Consider the following 23,081-nt stretch of genomic DNA (forward strand, 5'->3'; position numbering starts at 1 on the left):
GAAAACAATCCACGAACTAACCAACTTCCGCAAACTACTGAAGACTCATCTCTTCGACAAAATTTACTGTAAGGAGCAATACACATGAAGTCCACACTCACTATTCCAGAAATACACCAATACATTCTTTTCTGAACTCTCATCCCCCGTAATCTCATCACACTTAAACCTCACTCACAGAAAATGTTATACCGAATGTTCTTTTGCTAAGGTTCTATCACCCTACCAATTTCCCGTTGTCTCTTTCCAGTGTTCTATTGTTCTTTTCCTTGTCCTATTCCCTAACGACACCTCGACTTTGTCTCGCTTAACTTCTCACAATGTAATCCATAACTGATTGTAACAAATTGCATTTCCATTATTTACAATGTATTGTAAGCCACACTGAGCCCGCAAATAGGTGGGAAAATGTGGGATACAAATGCAATAAAATAAATAAATAAATAAATATTCAGTCACACAGTCTTATAAGGACCTTTTTCTATTTGTAAGATATACTTTGCATGCAGATAATACTTTACAAAATTATTCTCACAGGATGCAATTCCATATAAGGATGCCAAAAACTAAGTGCTCAATATCTAGTATTCTGTAATGGCAAGCTTGTATGCCTAATATGTTACAGAATACTAGCCTAAGTCAGCAATTAGGCGCCTACATTTAGGCGCTACCACTTATACTTGCTCTATGGGAAGTGTAAATGGATGTAACCTCATTGACTGTATTGAATAGCGCACGTACTTAAATAGTCGGAATGCCCATGACCCGCCCATGTGAATGCCACCTTTGCAGTTACACACTAGAACACTTACCCCCCTGTTTACTAAGTCACACTAGCGGTTGTCACGCAGCAAAGCCGACACAGCCCATTCAAAGTGAATAGGCTGTTTCAGCATTAGTGCAAGGCAACCGCTGGTGCGGCTTAGTAAACAGAGGGGTTAGAAGCCAAGTTATAGAATAATCCCTAAATGCACTAAGGGGGGGAATTCTTTATATGGTACCTTAAAAATTGGCACTGTAAAACCATAGTAACACAGTAGATGACAGTGGATACAAATCTGTATGGTCCATCCAGTCTGCCCAAGTGGTTAGTGTAATTCTATAAACTATGCCTAAAGTTATGCGTAGTTTATAGGATATGCTCACACACCATTCTTGTGACTAAAATTTAGGCGCACCATTTAGGCCACCTAAAAAACCAGGCCTAAATACACAGATTGGGTGTATTCTATAACAGTGCGAGTAGTTTTTTTGAAACACCCATAACCCACCCATTTCACACATATGGCCACACCCCTTTTTCAACTGCGCACATCAGAATTTACGCGTACCGTGTTATAGAATATACCTACAAAGTTGTGTGTTGGATTCTAATTAAAGCCAATTAGTGTTGCTAATTGGTTGTTAAGTACCAATTATCGGCACTGATTGGCTTGTTAATCAACTAACTTGTGCGGCAATTTGGCCATGTGGCCAAATTAGCACACACATAACTTAAGGCGCCATATATAGAATTTGGAGGTTAGGCACCCAGCTGCTGTTTCACCAAATTTTAGTTATTTATTTCTTTGGATTTTGCTCACACCTTTTACAGTAGTAGTTCGAGGTGAGTTGCATTTAGGTACACTGGGTATTTCCATGTCCCTGGAGGGCTCACAATCTAAGTTTGTTCCTGAGGCAATGGAGAGTTAAATGCCACAAGGAGCAGCAATGGGAACTGAACTGGGAACTTCTGTATGTCAAGACTGGTGTTCTAACCACTAGGCCACTCCTCCACTTACAGTTATTTGAGTGCCTAAAGTTAGGTGACTAATTGGCACCTAACTTTTGGTGCACTGTATAGAATTAGGGGGATAGAGGATATCACAAAAACTCAATTGGTTTGGGGTTGTGCTGAGGACTGGGTTGAGGACCCATGCCATAAAACAGTTCTGAGGCTCATTAGCAATTCTGACGCTCATTAACAGACCAGTTTCTATTCCATTGCTTTAAGGAGGATTTCAGTTGCCAAACAACCAATCTGGCAAATTCACAAGAATTAAAAAATTATAAAATGAAAAGAAATCTTACAAGTTACTTCTTGAGTGGTGAGAGGATCACTAGTGAGGTCATCGTAATGTGCATACATAGTCAAAGTGTACTCTGTGTTAGGAAGCAGGTCTTGCAGCTGTACATTAGTTATTGAACCGCCAACCTTCAGCTGTAAATAAAAGAAATGTCATTGGTTAAAATAACGAAAAGGGGTAAAGGTTAATGACTTTTCAGTATTGACATTTGCAATTTGATGACTGGTATAACTGAGAAAATTATGTTATAATAGGTCTGATTGATTAAGGCTTTTCATCCTGTTTGTTTAAGGTAATAGTTCTACTACCAGTCGCTGGTATACACCAATCCAGTCTGGTTTGCAGGATATCCACAATCAATATGCCTGATATAGAACTGCATACAATGGAGGCAGTGCATGTAAATGAACCTCATGCATATTCATTGTGGATATCCTGAAAACCTGACTGGTTGTGTGTGTCCATGGACTCAGCTGAAAACTCTTTAAACAATCTCAACGAATTGGGTCTTCTATGTACTATATTTCAAAAACAGAAAGCACGGTATGTTCTTCGTTACCTCTATTTTGCAAAAATCAGAGGTGTGAAACAATTAAGCTCAGGTACACATCTCCAGGGCACAAAGCTGGATTTCCTGGGAGGAGCCGACTGAATGGCTCTGTACCATAACAAATATGCTGACACCCAAACATTTCCAGAAATATAGCCACTTACTCAACTCAGGAATCTTGCTGTCAGAGGCCAAATGATTTGGCAACATTTCAGCTCTAGCAGAACATAGGTTCTGATCAATTGTACTAATTTAGAATTATATGAAAGGCGTACTTGGTTGAACACAGATACAGTAAAACACTTATTTATACCAACCTTTCATCTATCAGAGAAAGATCCGATGATGGTCATTTCTGTTCTTATACTGACTTGTCTAGATTATTGTAATTCACTTTATATAAGTGACCTGATTTAACAACAGCTCGTCTAATTACAGAGAGCAATTCAAGAGATTGCATGAAACCTACTGTGGCAAAAATTCATTGATTTCAGATTTTTGTTTATCGCTTGGTGTTAACTTTTAAAGCAAATTAATGAATGTACTATGTAATATCCAGGACTATCAGGTCATCAGATGAGGTCCCTTTGCCATTACCTCCTCCAAAAGAGGTACAATTAACAGGTTCCAAACGCTCCTTACATTTGGAATTCATCCCTAAGTTGGGGTGGAGGGGTGCTTATTGAATTTTAGAGCATTTTAGAGATAGAGTTAAGATCTGATTGTATTTTCAAAATAGAGTTAAGATCTAGCTGTGGACTTAAGATTGTATTCGCCTAACAAAAAGAAACAGTCATGAATTATAACATTATAACAACTGTGTTCTGGTTTTTATTTTTATATTTATACCATTTATTGCATACTTAACTCTTTTTTTTTTTTTTTTTTTTAATTTCTCCCCTGCTATTTGCAAATCAAGCAGTGGTTCGTTATCCCACTCAACTCTGTCCTGTTTTATATTGAGAGAGGGCTATACCTAGATGCTTGTGTACTTGGGTTTAGACTGATGACTTTCCTATGAGAGCTGTAGATACTGTAGGGTATTTATGGTATAAGGGTATTACAGTTAGTTAGCATTCTGTTTATTGTTCTTAATTGATTATTATCACATTTTGTTGACTGACTGCTACATTTGCTTACAAAGGTCCAAGATCATTGTGACTTTTTTAATTATGTTTATGTATGTCGTTATGGGAACCAAAGTTCTTTTCACTACAGCTTTTTAGTTCTTATTCTCATTATGATTATTAACTTGCATTAAATTATCAGCCATTTAAGGGCCCATTTACTGATCTACACTCAACAGTTAAGCACTAACAAATGAGGGTCTAGCACATGATAATGCTATAATCATGCATTAAGCAATAATAAATAGGGGCCTTGATGCAGGAATTAGCATCCTGATCGTGTCCACTAATTCTTGCATTAATAGGAGCCTTGATGCAAAATTTGGTGGGAGGGGGGTCAAGAGGGTCGTCGGCAGGGAGGTCCAGAACCAAATCTATGGGGGCCCAGGCCCCCTTGGCCCCATGTAGCTACGCCACTGGGTGCAACCATTTATACCAACGAACCCCAGGTGTAAATCCCTGTGCCTAAATTAGACATGGATCCCCTTTATTCTATAACAGCATCTAGAAATTGTGGGAATGCCCCTGATCCACCCATGAGCCTTCCATGGCTGTGCCCCCTTTTTGAATCTGGCCACATAAATTTACATGCGTAAATTTTCATTAATGCCAATTAGCACTGATGATTGTTAGGCCCCAATTATCAGTTCTAATTGACTCATTATTCAATTAAATTGTGCACATAAACTGGGCACATGCCCCAATGTGCACCTGCAATTTTTAGCACCATTTACAGAATTTGGGGGTTAATGTGCATTAAAGACATTTCTATTGCATTAATTCTATAAAATGACACCTACTATAGGTACTGATTGTAGCATCTATTTCAAGCCTATTTTAAGAAAAGTGGACACCTACTTTTCTTTATAGAATACTAGCACAAGTGACTGAAAACATACTTACCGTAAGGCGCAATCACTTACTCCAGCCTAGTGGAAGTGAGTGATGGAAATGAAAACCATATCTGAATTTAACAGAGCTAGGGACAAGTACATAAGATCTCTAAGGGAGTGACCAGGAGAGTAGATGGCATGGATGGGCAGACTGGATAGGCCATATGGAGGGGGATAATCGAACGGGGATACCCATCTCCATTGCCGCCCATCACCGAGGATGGAGGCACGAAGGCGGGACAGACCGTATTATCGAAAAAGGTGGGTGGCCATCTTTTCTTTCGATAATACGGTTGGTGCCGGCCAAATGCCTAGGATTTGGGCGGATTTGAGATGGTCAGCATCGGTTTTCAGTGATAATGGAAACCGAAGCCGGCCATCTCAAAAACGACCAAATCCAAGCCTTTTGGTCGTGTGAGGGGCCAGGATTCGTAGTGCACTGGTCCCCTTCACATGCCAGGACACCAATCGGGCACCCTAGGGGGCACTTTTAAAAATTAAAAAAAAAACATTAGAATACCTCCCAGGTACATAGCTCCCTTACCTTGGGTGCTGAGCCCCCCAAATCCGCCCCAAAACCCACTCCCCACAACTCTACACCATTACCATAGCACTTATGGGTGAAGGGGGGCACCTAGATGTGGGTGCAGTGAGTTTTTTTTTTTTTTGGGGGGGGGGGAGTTGGAGGGCTCCCATTTACCAGCACAAATGGAACAGGTAGGGGGGGATGGGCCTAAATCCACCTGCCTGAAGTGCACTGCACCCACTAAAAACTGCTCCAGGGACCTGCATACTGCTGTCATGGAGCTGGGTATGACATTTCAGGCTGGATAAGAGGCTGGCAAAAAAATGTTTTTAAAGTTCGGGGGTTTTTTTGGTGGAAGGGGGTTGTGACCACTGGGGGAGTCAGGGAAGGTCATCCCCGATTCCCTCCGGTGGTCATCTGGGCAGTTTGGGCACTTTTTTGGGACTTGGACCTAAAAAAAAGGGTCCAAAAAAGCGGATCAAATTCTCGCTAGGGCCGCCCTTCTTTTTTCCATTATCGGCCGAGGGCGCCTGTCTCTTAAGCACGCCCCAGCACACCCCTGTCCTGCCTTCGCTACCCTTCCGACACGCCCTCGGGAACTTTGTTCATCCTCGCGACAGACTGCAGTTGGGGGTGCCCAAAATTGGCTTTCGATTATACCGATTTGGGCGCCCGTGAGAGAAGGGCGGCCATCTCCCGATTTCAGTCGGAAGATGGATATCCTTCTCTTTCAAAAATTTTATTTATTTATTTATTTATTGCATTTGTATCCCACATTTTCCCACTTCTTTGCAGGCTCAATGTGGCTTACAATACATCATGAATGGTGGAAATATATAAGATAATAGACATTTAGTACTACAGAATGATCTTGGTTCACATTATAATGATAAAACATGATAGTAGTATGACAAGCAGGTATTTTTTTTTTGTCTATTAGATTGTAAGCTCTTTGAGCAGGGACTGTCTTTCTTCTATGTTTGTGCAGCGCTGCGTACGCCTTGTAGCGCTATATAAATGCTAAATAGTAGTAGTAGTAGTATTATAAAATGAGCCTGATGGTCTTTATCTGTCTACATTTTTCTCTGTCTCTGTGTTTTTCTCTGTTTCTATAGCTGATGTAAATGTAGGCACCTAGTTGTGAGCTAGAACGCGAGAAGCTTATAGTATTCTATTACTTATGCAAGCACTTCAATGTCCCCCCACGCTACACTCAAACTCCACTGATGCACATGCCCAGCGGCAAAGTAAGTGGCATAGCTACGGGGGCACTAATTGGCATTAATTAGAATTTACGTGCACTACATACTAGGTGTATTCTGTAAAGTGGTGCGCATAAATTCTAATGCGTGCTGTAAAAAGGGGGCATATCCATGGGCAAGGAATGGGCGGACCCGAACATTTACACATACGCACACGGTTACAGAATATACCTGCTGTCCGCTTAACTTAGGCGCCAGTATTTACAGAGTTTTACTTAGCATACATGGACACGCCTAGAGTTAGGCACTGGCATGTCCGCTAGATGTATTCTATAGACTGTGCCTAAATCTAGGTGTGATTTACAGAATACGCCTAGGCAGAAACTTTTTCGGCGACAATTTTTCAGGCACCATATATAGAATCTAGTCCAAAGTTTGTGCTAAGCTAGTATTCTGTAAATGTTATTTTGCACAGAACACCCTTTACAGAATACTAGCTTAGCATGGATCATCGCAGTACCTAAATTTGGGTACCAGTTATTGAATTCTCCCCTAATTCTCAATGAAATCCCACATGTGTAAGTACAACTTGTTTTCGGATACTAAAAAAAAAAAAAAAAAAATCTAAGGGGGTAATATTTAACTAGCAGCACTCAGGTTTGTTTTAAAAGCACAGATAGTTATTTAAGCACTAAATATCAGCAGTACCCAGATAAATTTCAACTCAAAAGTTAGATCCACCGCTGGACCACATCGGCACTGCTAGTGCTGAGGTGGTCAGACATGACATTCATCAGTATTATCTGGATTATCACTGACTGGGCCAGGTGGCAGGTACCTTCGGCAGGTAGCTTTGAATATTGACCTTTAAATGTATAACACTCCGTACCTCTTTCACTGATGCTGGCACTGTGGCATTAACAGGGTCATATAACAGCATATAGCCAGTAGCTCCAGTGACGGGATCCCATCTCAGTCGCATGCTCCTTGTTCCAACATCATAAACATGCAAGTTTCTGACTGCAGGAATTGATACTAGAGAAAAACAAAAATACAGAAATGGTAAGTGAAAATATTTACTAGGTTCAGTCATACACCCCCAGATTCTATAAAGGGCGCTCAAATTTGCATGCCCAAACTTGGGCACGGTCCTGAGACATGCAAGCAACTAAATTGGGTAACGAGCCAATTAATGTCAATAATCATGTTAAATGAACGTGTAATTAAACTCTGGAATTTGTTGCCAGAGAATGTGGTAAAGGAGGTTAGCTTAGCGGGGTTTGGACGGCTTCCTAAAGGAAAAGTCCATAGACCATTATTAAAATGACTTGGGGAAAATCAACTGCTTATTTCTGGTATAAGCAGCACAAAATGTATTGAACTTGTTTGGGATCCTGCCAGGTATTTGTGACCTGGATTGGCCACTGTTGGAAACAGATGCTGGGCTTGATGGATCTTTTGTCTGTCCTCGTGTGGCAATACTTATGTACTTATGAGCACCAATTTGGATTTGCACATGCATCTGGCTGCGTGATATTCTATAAAACCGTGCAACCAAATCCCTTAACATGCAACCCAAAAGGGAGCGTGGCCATGGAAGGGGCATGAGCGGCTCTGAGGCATTCTGGAAATTTGCTCACGGTGTTACAGAATACCGCTGATGCACACACAAATTGGATGCCAGGAATTACATCTGGTGTCAGCAGGCATCAGTCCTGGGTGGGCATGGAAATCAGTGCTACACATTATTCTATAAAGGATATTCAACTCTAAATGCCCTTTATAGAACAGTGCTGGGTTCTGATTTTTTACAGTGTCCGATTTTGGGCGTCATTTAATGAATCTGGTCCATAATTCCTTTACTACTTTCTAGCTCTTCTTCTCTCTCTCTCTCTCTCTCTCTCTCTCTCTCTCTCTCTCTCTCTCTTTTTAACTGTTTTAATCATTTTATTCCATTCTAAAGCAGTGTTTCCCAACTTGGGCCTAGTCCCTCAGCAGGAAAATAGGATTTTCCAAAAGATCTGCAATGAATATTATGAGATGTGTTTGCATGTGTCATGTCTCCATCGTATGCATGTGAACGTACATTTATTAAGGATCCCTTGCAACGATAAGGACCCAGGACTGTGCAAGGAAACATTGCTTTTTTAATATATTTTTTCCAGTCATGCACTAATGTTTGCATTAGCACGTAATACTGGCACAAAGTTCATGCGGAAGCCCCAGAGCCATAGCGAGGGGAGTTGACACCCGGGGCGGGTCGCTGCTGCGCACCCCCCCCCCCCCAGGTGCAGCACGGCGCACCCTCCTCCCGCTGGAGCGCACCCCCCCCCAGAGCACATACCCACCCCCCCCCCGGAGCGCATACCTCCCCCCCCCCCCCCGGAGCGCATACCTGCAGCGAGGGACGGGCGGGAGGGCCGATCCGCCCCGACTGCATCTTGCTGGGGTGTGTCGGCTCCGCGCTGGTTCACTGCTCTATCTGTCCCGGAACAGGAAGTAACCTGTTCCGGGGCAGAAAGGGCAGTGCACCAGCGCGGAGCCGACACCCCCCAGCGGCATGCACCCGGGGTGGACCGCCCCCCCTTCCTACGCCACTGGGAAGCCCTTACTGTCTCCTTTTCAGGAGGCAATAAAGTGCTCCTGCATTAACTTCACATTATCCAGTCAGCGCATGCTAATGTGAACGTGCTAGCTGGATAATGCTTCCATGCCCATTACCCACCTATGACACACCCCTCCTGAAAAAATAACAAAAAGAGCACACAATATGTACGTGCTGACAGCCAAATTACCGCAAAATGCTTTAACACTTCTTTTTTCCCACATTAATCGTGTATTAATTGACTACAAATTGGTCTTGAACAAACTCATGGCGATGCTATATCCTACACTGGATCCCATTTGTTTTTGTCACTTATGGAGTGTTCACCATTTATATCCATATTTGTCTGGCTCAGTCATATTTATGATGATTCATGCTTTGATTACAGTGTGGACTACTGCAATTCTCTTCTGGTTAGCTAATGGATTGCAATTAGTCCAGAATACTGCTTCCAGACTTGCAACTGGAGCAAAGCTGTTTGAACATATTCAGGAATAAACTTCCTTTAGACCTCTATATATGGTCTGATCATTTGCCTTTTTGCAAGTTATGTAGGACTAGGCTATTCAAGCATTCTTTTACTTAGAACTGATTTTGTTTTAATGTTTTCTTTTGTTTGGAGGGGGGGTGTATTGTTATATATTGTTGTAAATTTCTTTGTAGACTCTTTTGGGAGAGAGGGTCTAAAAATTTGGAAAATGGATAAATAAAAAATGCCACAATTCACTGGCCTCACTGGTATGTTGACACAACAGAATGATTATACACCATTTGGCCATTTAAGTGGGCAGCTCAAAAAGGGATGGTTTCAAGGCCTATGGCTTCCTGACTCCCTAAGAGGTCCCTTGACTAAGCTGTGACAAAAAGTGGCCTTAGCGTGCCCTTACATGGGTCTTTTCCACATGCTAAGGCCACTTTCTACAGGAGCTAGAAAATGGCTGATTTTCCATTTTCCAATTTAATGACCATATGCTAATTTGCCATTAGTTTGCAGCTTGTAACAACAATTAGTGCATGAGCCCTTAAAGCCACCTATTTTGTAGGCAGTAAGGACTCACATGCTAATCCTGTGCTAATCAGTTACCGTGGTAATGTAGCTGTGCAAACTGATTAGCGCAGACACACCCCGTCAGTGAAAAAATTCATTTTATTTTTTAGTGCGCGCACATGTCAAAAGTACTGCGGGATACCATTTTAAGCTGGGATATGCATGCGTTAGTGCTTACCGCAGATTGATAAAAGGGCCCCTAATTGTACTAGACAGGAATATATTTCACCAAGGAAAAACTTTATTGTAACTCACAAGTTGTTTCTGTGCCCTGCAGGGGTTCGCTGCTTTCACCTTCCACTACAGAATATACTTTCACCATGTATTCCGTTTCAGGCTTCAGGTCAGTCAAGACTTTAGTTGTGTCCGATCGACTTGCAGTTACCTAGCCAAAAGTAGAGCTCTGTTAATTTCAAAATATGTGATACCACAATGGACATGTACAAATCACTCAGAACAGCTGTTCACTGGCTTCTGGAAGGATACTATGTGGAAAACATGGAACCCTGATTCATGGACTCATATCCGCATTCCCTCATCATTTCAGGTACAACTGACTAAAACAAACTCACTTAAAGGAGCACTTCCTCAAAAATTTGCAAATGACTGGATTTTGTTTGCAAACTATTGTATTGCATTACTTATTAGATCACATTACCTTCAATGTTTTGACTATTATAATTTTTATGTTTTAATAAATAGGTTATGTTATCTATTAACTTTTATTGTTTTATGTTATTGTGATGTTCTGTTCTTATGTGCCAGTGTTTAGTTCCATGTTTACTAAAATGTGCCAATGTTTTGCTCCACATAGTGCTTATTTTACAAGCATTCCCATATGTAAATGATAATATTTAAACCTCTGGAGAGGCCCAAACATTTAAATGCCAATTCAAAACAGGAGACATTCACACATGTGGAAGCTCACTATATCTAGATGGTAAGGGGGCATGGGGAGAGCAGGAAACGGAGTGGTCTGGGCAGGCCTACTACACAGATGTGCATTCCCTATTTCACATAGGGGAATCTACATCTGTTTGTGGAACCTAGATGTTAGATGTTCATCAGGGCAGATACAGATACCAACTGCCTGCTGTAGGGGCAGCTGTAACCATTGGCATCTAGTGTCCCCGCAATGCCAGTTCTCCTTCCCCTATCAAGCTCCACCTCAATGCCAGCTTCATCCCATTAGAGGCTCTCTAATGGGACACCCTCCCACTGCAGTATCCAACACTGCAATCAGAACCCCCTCCCCTGGTGGCACCCGATTCCCAAACAGGCTTGTTAACAGTACTGAAATCCCTTTCAAGGTCACCATGTGTGGGCAACAGCCTGCCATGTGACCATCTTCCTCTGGGATAAACCACACTCCAGGACTCACGACCCACAAAATGACTCTACTCCAGCAGACCCCCATCCTCAATCCAGTCCTGGGCTTATTTTCTTTTCCTTTTATTTTTTCTGATGATCATTCCTCTCCCTATATACCCTAGCATCTTTCTGGTTTTTGTTGTCATCTTTTCTACTTCTTTGGCCACTTTAAGATCATCAGGTAACCTATAGAACTTTGTAAGTTTGAGTGCTTTGAAAATTAGCCTTTTTGTCTTCTATATATAAGTAGCACCTGAGGGCATAAGCTGCGGCAAAAACAGGAACCCAACATGAATTCGTGTTTCGCACAACTGGCTGTTTCAAGGGAATTACCCATTCAATTTCGATTTGCAAGGTTTTGAAAGGCTACAAAATTCAGATGATCTAAAATATATAGATATATATAGAGAAAGATGTATTAAATGTCCTCAAGTGCTCCTTATACATAGAATGTTTTGAAGTGCTATCTTATTAGGTTGAAATTGAATGTGGGTATAGGGCTAAATTCTATAAATGGCACCTTAGAAATCAGTGCCAAAAAAACCACGCGGTTAGCATGATTCTATAAACTACGCCTAAAGTTAGATGTAGTTTATAGAATATGCTCACGTGCCATTCTTGTGGCTAAAATTTAGGTGCACCCACTTAGGCTACCTAAAACCAGACCTAAATACCTACGCCCGCAGATCAGGTGTATTCCATAATAGTGAACATAGTTTTTTGAAACATCCACAACCTGCCTATTCCATACCCAAAGCCATGACCCCTTTTCGACTGTGTGCATTAGAATGTACGCATACCATGTTATAGAACATGCCTAGAAAGTTGTGCGCATATATTCTAATTAAAGCCAATTAGTGCTGCTAATTGGCTGTTAAGTACTAATTATCAGCGGTAATTGGCTTGTTAATCAACTAAGTTGTGCGTGCAGTTTGGCCATGTGGTCAAATTAGCGCGTACAAGTTAAGGCGCCATATATAGAATTTGGGGGATAGGCACTAGTCAGTAAAAGATTTATTTTGACCCCATTCTGAGTTTGTGATTTTGCCAGTGTAATTAATTTGAAAGTTTATAAACATGACATGAAATGTGTTTAATTATGATTCTGTGCTCATAGTCCTTCTGGAAGAATTAGTATTCTTAAGTGACTCTTGGCTCCTCAGCTATATGGTAAGCTGTATTGTAGAAAAGCATTATTATCATAGCAATGTTATTTGAGTGTGCTTATTAGATATTTCATTAGTATTATGCTGACATAGAGGGGCATAATCGAATGGCGCCGGCCAAATAGATGGCCGGCCATCTATTTTGGCATCGCCGCAAAGAGCGTCCGGTACCGTATTGTCGAAAAAGATGGTCGGCCATCTTTTGTTTCGATAATACGGTTGGGGCCGGCCAAATGCCATAGATCGCCGGGTTTGAGATGGCCAACTTTGTTTTTCAGTGATAATGGAAACTGGAAGCAGCCATCTCAAACCCGGCCAAATCCAAGGAGTTTGGTCGTGGGAGGGGCCAGCATTCATAGTACACTGGTACTTTTGGATATTTAGATCTTGATGATCAGTTATGTTATGACTTACTTGTTCTGGAGTGCTGTATTTTGTGATACTGTTTTGAGAAATGTTCAATAAACACCATACAAATTTTAAAAAGTCCCTGCCGTGCATTTTCCCTTGATGGCCATCTCTGACGTGCACTTCCCTTAATGGCCATCGTTCTCTTGATGGCCGTCTTTCTCCCCGAGCAGGAAAATCAAAACTGTTTTTACTTATAGCTTTTTTAGTAGTAACAGTGGGATTTGAACCGGCCACCTCTGCATTACAAGACCAGTGATGTAACCACTTAATTGGATGTCCCTCCCTTTTGATTATACCCCTCCAGGTCTCTCTCAGCCACTCACAGACAGCTAAACGCGCTGTCAGGGACAGCCATCAAGGGAAAATGCACAGCAGGGACTTTTTTAATTTGTATGAAGTCTTTATTGAACATTTCTCAAAATGTTTTTTTTTACGAGCTGGTCAACTGGCTTCCCTCCTAGGGAAGGAAATCCGCGTGCAAATGAGCAGCTCATTTGCACGCGATTTCCTTCATGCATGCCCTTCCATTACTGATTCGCTAAGGGATCAGTAAGGGAAGGACTCTTCCGTGCAGTTTAGTGCACCTGGCTTTAAATCTGCTCCAGGGACCTGCATACTGCTGTCATGGAGCTGGCTGGCATAGAGGCTGGCAAAAAAATGTTTTAAAGGTTTTTTTGGGGGGGTGGGAGGGGGTTGGTGACCACTGGGGGAGTATGGGAAGGTCATCCCCGATTCCTTCCGGTGGTCATCTGGTCAGTTTGGGCACCTTTTTGAGACTTGGTCGTGAAAATAAATAGACCAAGTAAAAACGGCCAAATGCTCATCTTCACCGGTTTTCTTTTTTCCATTATCAGTTGGAGCCGGCCATCTCGTAAGCACACCCACGTCCCACCTTCGCTACCCTGCCGACACGCCCCCTTGAAGTTTGGCCACCTCCGCGACGGAATGCCGGCGAATGTGTCCAAAAATTGGCTTTCGATTATACCGATTTGGCCAGTTTTAGGAGATGGCCAGCCATCTCCCGATTTGTGTCAGAAAATCACCAGCGATCTCTTTCGAAAATAAGCCTGATAGTATTATATCTCTATTATTTGAATTTCAGTGTTGTTAAATGTGTATATTTTTTTATCTTGTTTCATGGTAGTCATATTATTAGGTTTCAATTTGCTGTTTGCGGGTTTACCTCAATCATTGTATTTATGTTTATACATGATCATTTTACTATTGTTATGCTAACAAAATTGTACGTTTTATGTTAAACTGTACCTGCTGTACAGTGCCTTGAGTGAATCTCTTCATATGGGTGGTTAATAAATCTCAATAAATAAATAAATAAAAATCTTTAATAGCAACCCTATCACTGTGAGACCTCTAAGAAAGCTGGATGTGCTGAAGAAGGCTTTGCATTTATCATTAATAAAACAAACCTCTTGTGGTCGGCCTCCAGTAACTGGGTAGTACTCAATCCTGTATTTATCCACGCTCAGAGTAGGTGGAACCCAAGTCACCCTGAAAGATCGAGGAGTTGGCTCTGAAGTAACTAGGTTGGTAGGAGGTTCCACATCACCTAAAGTAATGAAAGAAAAAAATTACGTTAACTACTTGCGCGAGTAAATCCATGGTTAACAAACTATTTATTGTGCTTGATATACCACAATGGGTCTGAGAGGACTTCCATGCGGTTAACAATATAAAATCACCGTGAGGAGAATAGAAGCTAGAGAATTGAAAAGGATAGAGGAACATATGGGATGAGCGTGCAGGAGGGGGTGGGTCACGAGATATCAGTCAGCAGAGGTGCCGAAAGCTTCAGAGAAGAGGAAAGTTTTGAGTTCTTTCTTAAATGTGTGAGGCGAGGGTTGGTTCTTGCAACGACAGTAAAAAAGAAGCTACAGGGTGTAAAAAGGTCATGCATGTAGAAGCTTTGAGGCATTAGAGAAATGTAAGCAGAAAAGACAGGCCATTTAGGCCTGTTTCGAGTTAGTTTGATCTCTGAGTGTTTTTACTTAGTGTATGATTATATAATAGCCCACTTAAGTGGAGAGGCCAAGTGGGTGCCTATTTTGTGTCTTTATAACATCCCCCCACAAATCCCTCAGAAAATGGAGGTAAAATAAACCCATATACATGTACAGCAGCTCCGGAGCTGGTGTAAATGCACATACATAAAATGCACGTGCCTGAGCATATTTTCTACAGAATGCATGTAAATAGCGGCTCTGCCTATACTCTGCCCAAACTGGGTACATGTATGCGCATTCTTGTCATCACATGATTTTGCACACGGCATTTTATACTAAAATGCCATGTACTCATACTTGTACCCAGTTTGGGGTCGTTGTATAAAGAGGCATTTTACACTCATATACTCGTACGTGTGAAAGAAAGCCTTTATAAAATGACCCTGAAGTGACTAGGGCTTAATTTTAAATGATTGCATATCACTCCGATGTTGAAAGCATCGAGGTGTAAGCATTTACACCAGCTCTCTAAACTGGCATAAGGGCTCAAGCATAGGAGCCAACTTTTCAAAATTATTGGGGGTGCTAAGCCCAGTGGAAATAACCCCTCCCTGGACACATATAAGGAATTTTCTCAACATTGGGGGTGCCCAAGCACCCACAGCACCCACAGAGTCAGCTCCAATGGGCTCAAGCCTAACTGTATACACATGTATATTCACCCAGTCATGCAAGTATTCTAAGAAGGAAAGTAGTCACCTACTTTTCTTTATAGAATATGCTCCAATCAGGCACCTATATTAGTGGCGTAGGCACGGGTGGGTCTGAACGGGAATAGGCCCACCCATTCTTGGCTCAGGCCCACCCAGCAGTGGTGCCTCACTCCCCTCTCTCCCTTTATTCCTCCAGCCTGGTATCCGCCCTTCCCCTGTGTACCTCAGTAGCGTCCCCGGCAACTCATTTTCACTGCCACCGTGGCCCCACGGGTTTTCCCTCCACCACATCCCACCAGGGAAGAAACAAAAAGTGATGTCAGTGAGGGTACGACATGGTACAGGGAAAGCCTGTGGGGCTACGCACAGTCAGCGAAAATGAATTGTTGCGGTCGCCGAGGGGGGGGGGGTAGAGAGAGAAGCAGCTATTGGTCTGCAGTTGGGAGGGTTGGAGCTGAGGAGAAGGTTTTACATACAAAGGGGAGAGTGGAAGGACCCACCCAAGTTCATGTTGGACCCACCCAAAATATCAGGTCTGACTATACCACTGGTCTATATATGGAATTGCCTTCATAACTACTAGGAATTTTCAAAAGCAGTTATGTATTTGTCACTGCTTCTGAATACTGACCACACAGGGACTCTGTTGAAAGCATCAAATAGCTCACTGTTATAGCTTTTCAATTTTTACTCTAGAATAGGAGAACATGAATAGAATGGAAAGGAGAAAGACCTATTCACTGATTTCTATTTCATTTTTCCCTTAAGAGACAGAAACTCATAAAATTAGACATATTTATAGAGCTAATAATATCTGTAACTAGTGGAGTGGAAAACAACAACCTACCAGAGCCTTTTACACTATTACAGAGGTTGGTGGTCAGGTCATCCACAATGTTAGAGAGGAAGGAGAAGTCTGCTACATTATAAACGTGGATCTCATCTGGATCTGTAGCAATCTGTTTCAATTCACTTTCATCTGCATTTTTAATACCTTAAAGATAAACATGAACAAGAGAAGTGCATTAGACAAGAATTTTTAAAGGCACCCAGAATAAACACATTACAACAGACAATGCAATCTCTATCACACAGGATTTAAGAAACATTCACTCATGGGCAGAGAGTTAAAAACAACTAGATGCAAATACCAATACAAGAATGTCAAACAGTGTAGATAGATACTGACAGCAAATAAAACATTTTATCTCTACATTAAGATGTGAGAAACTGTTATAAAAGACAATTATTCAAGCACATCGAATCGATTACATGCTGTAACACATACTAAAATATGACTGGAAATCTATGTAGTACAGAAGTAAGAGCATTACTCTAATAAAGGATGCCTCATACGAACATAAGAAAAGCCATCATATCAGACCAAGGTTCACTGAGCCCAACATCCCTGTTTCTGACAGTAGTCAGTCCCAGCAGCTCCCAAAAAGTAGATCTGTTTCCCAGAGTTAATTTCCAGGGATGAGCAATGGCTATCTCAAGTTAATAATTTTTTATGGACTTTTCCTACAGGAACCTGTCCAGAACTCGTTTGAATCTTGCTATGTGGTCTCTGACCACATCCTCTGGAAACAGAGTCCACGACTTAATTATGTGTAGTGTGGAGCAAAACGTTCTAGGATTTGTTTGCAATCTGCTGACCAGTAGATTCTTCATTCAGATTTACAGTGTCTACCACAAAAGTGGAGAAGCTACAGCACTCAGGCCTCATGTGGCCTACTGGAAGTGTCTATCTGGCTCAGAGCTTTGAAGACAATGTCACTTCCAGCCAGATGTTGTTGGGCTGGAAATGCTGTTGCTATTAGGCCTTCAGACCTCCAGATTGGGGAGAAAGAAGTTCCTCAAAGCTCTGGAGTAGGAGACAATAGCAAGGGAGGGAGCTCTTCGGGCCTTTTAGGGCACTCAACCTTTTCCTAGACCATGACTGTCCCCCTCCCCCACCTCCCCATTTAGGCTAGGCCTTCAGTGTGGCCTTTAGACTCAAACGTTTTAACACAATGAGCCCAATATTAAGCCAGCGGCAATCATTGTTTTGTTGATCACCACCAGCATTAAACCCGGAAATTCAATGCTGAACCACATCTGGGCACTAGCATTGATTTTTCTGGTTTCTGAAGCCAGCTAACACATAGCTGGTTAAGAGCAACATTCAACTTTTAATTGGCTATAGATTACCACATAAAGATAGGACTGACTTTTATATGGTCCTATTTATGTGGTTAACCTAGCCAGTTAAGAGCTGAACACTGGCACTTTAACTGGCCAAGTGCCAACTCCGCCCCCCAAATAGCTGGTTTTCAGTTTGGTGCTAACTGGTTATTTTCAGCAGCACTAACCATTTAAGTGCCGCTGAAAATTGGTGGTTAGCCCCAAACTAGGAATTTAACCAGCCAGGTTAAAATGAACTCATTAATGCACAGAAAACTGGAGCACGAAAAACCCCTGCCATAGAGGCCAGAAACTAATGACAACTCTGGAGCTGTAGCTGGGGGTCCCGTGCTAACTTTCCTGTCAGTGCCTGAGCACTGATAGGCTCAGGCACTGACAGGAAAGTCGGCAGCATGCCAGTTTTCTGCCCAAGCCCTAGCCTTCCACATCCTAAAAAATCTCTATTGTTCCAGCAGACTCCTCCCAACTCCCTCTCCTACTTAAAAAAAACCTCTGGTGGTTCAGAGGACCACCCCTAATGCTCCTGACTTCCCCCCATACCTTAACAAATCCCTGATGGTCCAGTGGACCCCCTCCCACAACCCAAACATTCCTGGTGGTCCAGTGTACCCCTTCCCGACTCCTCTACACACACACTAAGAATGGTGTTGGTGGCCCTGTGGAGCCCCCTACCCCCCACCAATCCATCACAGCAGGGCCCCCAGCCAGGCCACACCAAATTGGCGTAGGAAGGGGGGACAGGAGGGGCGGTCCGCCCCGGGTGCACGCGCTGGGGGGTGTCGGCCCGCTGGTTCCTTGCTCCCTCTGCCCCGGAACAGTTATGCGGGTTGTTACCGAACACTGCCTCGGTGTGCTTAACTTGGGCACCAACATTTATATCAGGTTTCAGCAGATGTAAGTCTGGCACTAATATTAGGCACAGGAATCAGCACTAAGGGCCTGGTTCTATATATGGTGCCTAAAATTAATGCGTGGTAGACAATCACGCCTAAGCGTATTCTAAATACTGCACACAAATCTACGCATAGTATTTAGAATCTACGCACATCCATTTACGCCAATGAAAAGCTGGTGTAAATCCCTGCATGTAGATTTGCGTGCACTGGCCCATATTTTATTACAATGCACATAGATTTTGGAACGACCACAAAACGCCCACTTCCATGCCCCCTAACCATGCCCCATTTTGCCTGCACATGTTAGAATTTAAGTGCAGTATATTAAAGAATATGCTTAACAATGTACACTCGTAAATTCAAATTTTTGACAATTAGTGCTCTTATTGTTTGTTAAAAGCTGTTAACAATGCTTAACAACTTAATAAACAATTAATCTACGCATGTAGTTATAGAATACGCCTAGATTTACACACATAATCATGCGTACCTCTAGGCACACTATATAGAATCTGGGGGCAAGTGCAGATCAATAAAGGGCATGCTCCTTTTATAGATACACTGCCATACTTCAGATCTTGGAAAGTTGTTAAAACTGGAGGAAGACAGGAAGCAGTATGTAGGAGTTCAGAGTGATCTCCCAAGTTGTCTTTTTTCACTAGCAACTAAATATTGCATTACCCCGGTTTTAAGCCACAAGAAAAATAACATCAAACCTAGGCAAGAACTATTTCAATGTTCCTTTACAATGCATATTTTTCTTTGTCTAATATATGAAATTAAACAAGCCAGAGATATTCGTTTATCTCTGGTCCACACACGGGAGACTCAAAATTGGATTCCTGCTTACATAGTAGACACTGATGAAGTCATAGATAGTGGTGAAACGGGTCACGTTGGACTTTGTCCAGTAGCACAAGTATTCCTGCACTCCCTAAATTTAAATGCAGATTATGACAGGTGCTTTAAGAATCCATGTTACTGGGCAGAATGGAATGAGGATTTTGAAGCCTGAAGGTTGGATATCTGGGATTGCTATTGAATTGGGTTAAAATTAGAACACTTTTTTGAGTACATTTAAGAGACTTTTTGTTTTTGCATTGTTGTTTTTGGTTTCTCTATTTCTGTATTATTTTTTTTTTGTATATGAGAGTAAACAAATGTGATTTATTTGGTTTCTTTTTTGGGGATGGGGGAATTTTTTAGGTCTTCTTTTTTGCTGCATTTGTTTATTCTTTTGTACAAAGCAACAAGCAAGGTTAGTGCTGCCATGAGAGGGATTAGGGGTTCTAGGGTGCTGACTTGCAATAAACCCAGGGGCAAAAGAGGTTCAAGCACCTTCCCTTCCCCCTACTCCACCCATATGCGTATTTTAAAAATTACTCTAAAAGGCATGTAAAGCTGTGAATCCAGTAGCAGAGAAGGACTTCAAAGAAATATGTCTTTTATGATCACAGTCACAGACAAAGGTCCGTAAGAATCCACACTTACCAATGGCATAAAGTTCTATCCCTTCGTCACGCAGTCTGGTTGATGGAAGGACAATGTCATCTTGTGATTTGCCATCAGTGATAAGGACTCCGATTTTGCGGGCTTTAGGCCTCATGCCTACCTCTTCTTTGAAGTTGCTCTCCAGGATGAATTTCAAAGCCATCCCTGACACAACACAAAGAAAGAATAATACCACTCCATGATATATAAAAAGGACAAGACCGGACATTGTACATCAAACCAATGGCAATATTCTTTAAAAAGACATGAAGTCAGTTACCTGTAAGAGTGTTGCCCCCTTTGTAGGGTAGATTTGCCACCGCTTCCAGTAAACTCTTTTGGTTTTGTATGCATTTAAGTGCCACTCTGTTCTGGGATCTCCACTGTACTGGGTAAGAGCTGTAAAACATTTATACATTAGTCAGATCACTAATAATTCACTGAGACAGATGTTTGCATACTATACAGGTGCTTTTAACACTCACCAATCTGCACTTTGTCGGGACCAATGTCAAAGACATTAACAACATTGGCAATAAAGCTTCGGACTGATTTGAAGTTTGGTCGACCAATACTCCATGAGCCATCCACCAGTAAAACAATATCAGCCGCTGCTCTGCTTATGCATTCGTTACCTGTCATGTAAACGAGAAGGACATGGGGGAAGCAATTAAACTGTGCCCTTCCTCTCCCACTGATTTGCCTGCTCTATCCTGCCTGGTTTTCTAAAGGCTTTTGCCACTGGCACAGAGCAACAGAAGCTCTTTCAAAACTAGAAACCTATTTGCTTTGTCCGTTTTATTCTACTTGGCCCATGCCTGCAGAGTTGCTCTTCACAATATCTTTTCTTATGCTTTCTATTAATGCCAGTTGCTGATTTGGAATTTATGTGTCATCTCCTTTTGTCCTTGGCAGGTTATCATTAACTAACTGTGTGGAGGGTTTTTCCTTTGCAAGATACAGTTCATAATTTAATGACGTTTGACACTTGATCTTGACCCTGAGCTACAGGAACCAATGGATTTAGGGGATCTGACAAATGGGCAGTGGGTTTACCAAATACATTACTCCAGCATTAGTACTGCCCTGTACGTGGAGTTTATTATCTTAATGACCTGGAATACATAATCATTTTTCAAAGAATCTAAAATTAGGTTTATATTACTTTTCCTAAGCCTTTGATGTATGTGTCAATGTGGTGTTTGTGTCCTAAACTAGTATGTAATCTAGTGGAAGGTAACAGTCATCATGTAACCAGCATCGTACACCATGGCATTCAGTAAATAACATGATGTTCTTTGCATTGCAACCAAAAGAGGAAAGATGCGGAAAGGTGCACATCTTAACCACATTAGAAAAGAGAAAGGGAAACAGAGAAAAAGAAACACAGATACATTCATATTAGGACACGAAGAAAGAACAAATAAAAACACATATATATACAGGTGTCGTCCCATGTAAAAACTCCCATTATATCAAACATCATTGGCTGGAAAGGTAAAAAAAACTCGAATAAACAAGAAAAATTTAACTCTACCTGATACCTCAGTCACAAGATGCATACAAAATAGAAAATCACAAGTGTTTAAATAATTATATCACAGGCCATTATGAAAACATTGGGTTATTGTTTTCCTGAAAATTGCGTTACCAGACACACATTTTCTGGCGCCTTGACATCACAGCTTCTTGTCTTTCTATGGAAACCATCTCAATGGGAAAATTCAAGCCACATTCATCACAGTTGAAAGATAATGTGGTTTCAATGTAATTCTCCTCATAACTGATCCAGTATTGTAGACTCTGGAATAACTATTCCACATACAGTACCTGAGGGTTTAAAAGTCTGTTCCTGATCTGCACAAAAAATACAGATCTAAGCTTGATCAACAAAGAATAAATCATTTCATTATAAAAATAATATCTTATAAGTCACAAACTGCACATATATATTCTTTGGCTATTTCCAAGTGTATCTGTTGAAACAATTCACATTGCTGCATTTCTTGGATTCTACGCCCCTCTCCGAAGAAATTTGGAGGCCCTTTTACTAAGCCGCGTAAGCGTCTACACATGTCCAATGCGCACCAATATGTAGTTACCACATGGCTCTTGTGGTAATTTCATTTTTGGCGCATGTCCGATACATGGATCTGAAAAATATTTTTTATTTTTGGGCGTGCGTAATGGACATGCGCCAAGTGGCATTTGACATGCGTAGGTCATTACCACCCAGATTCTTTACCGCTAGGTCAATGGCTGGCGGTAAGATCTCAAACCCAAAATGGACGAGCGGCAATTTTGATTTTACCGCACGTCCATTTTTGGCAAAAAAGAAAAGGCCTATTTTACCGGTGCGCTGAAAAATGGATCGGCGTGCGCCCAAAGTCTTGCCTACACTACCGCAAGCCATTTTTCAGCGCGCCTTTGTAAAAGGACCCCTTGGTTAAGGGAGGACATTAATTCAACAGCATGTGGCATAATTAACCTTCATTCCTTCAGCAATAACAGTGTTCAATTACATGCCAAAAGGAGCAAAAGATGTGTTATCATAAACATTGTAAACACTTTTGTGAAGTTACTGTGCTGTCGAAACCCTGACTGATCTTGTTTTTCTGGCAGCATGCATCTTAAAAGCCTGTCACTTTCTCCTTTCCTCCCTTTAAATAAAGAGTTCCCCGTCTGAATCAGTGAATTCTCTGGAGTACTATATTTTAAACAATAAGATTTTTCCTGTGTTACACTGGAACACAGCTGTCTCAGTAGAGCAACCATTACCATGCTGTAAAATATGTATAATTGCAAACAGATTACGCTTTTAAACTCTATGTACCTGTTGCAAAAAAAAAAAAAATTAAAAGTGAGTTC

General features: G+C 41.7%; 1 protein-coding gene across 1 annotated transcript in view; it reads right to left on the minus strand.

Moving 5' to 3' along the window:
- COL12A1 (collagen type XII alpha 1 chain) overlaps positions 1-23,081 on the minus strand; it is a 384,763-nt gene that overhangs the window by 197,458 nt on the left and 164,224 nt on the right. The window contains 9 exon segments of the mRNA XM_030199047.1: positions 2,071-2,200; positions 7,254-7,399; positions 10,273-10,402; positions 14,393-14,532; positions 16,487-16,633; positions 20,214-20,378; positions 20,494-20,556; positions 20,559-20,612; positions 20,699-20,848. Coding sequence (XP_030054907.1) covers positions 2,071-2,200; positions 7,254-7,399; positions 10,273-10,402; positions 14,393-14,532; positions 16,487-16,633; positions 20,214-20,378; positions 20,494-20,556; positions 20,559-20,612; positions 20,699-20,848 — 1,125 coding nt within the window.

This window comes from Microcaecilia unicolor, chromosome 3 (genome assembly GCF_901765095.1).
Source record: "Microcaecilia unicolor chromosome 3, aMicUni1.1, whole genome shotgun sequence".
Taxonomy (NCBI): Eukaryota; Metazoa; Chordata; class Amphibia; order Gymnophiona; family Siphonopidae; genus Microcaecilia; species Microcaecilia unicolor.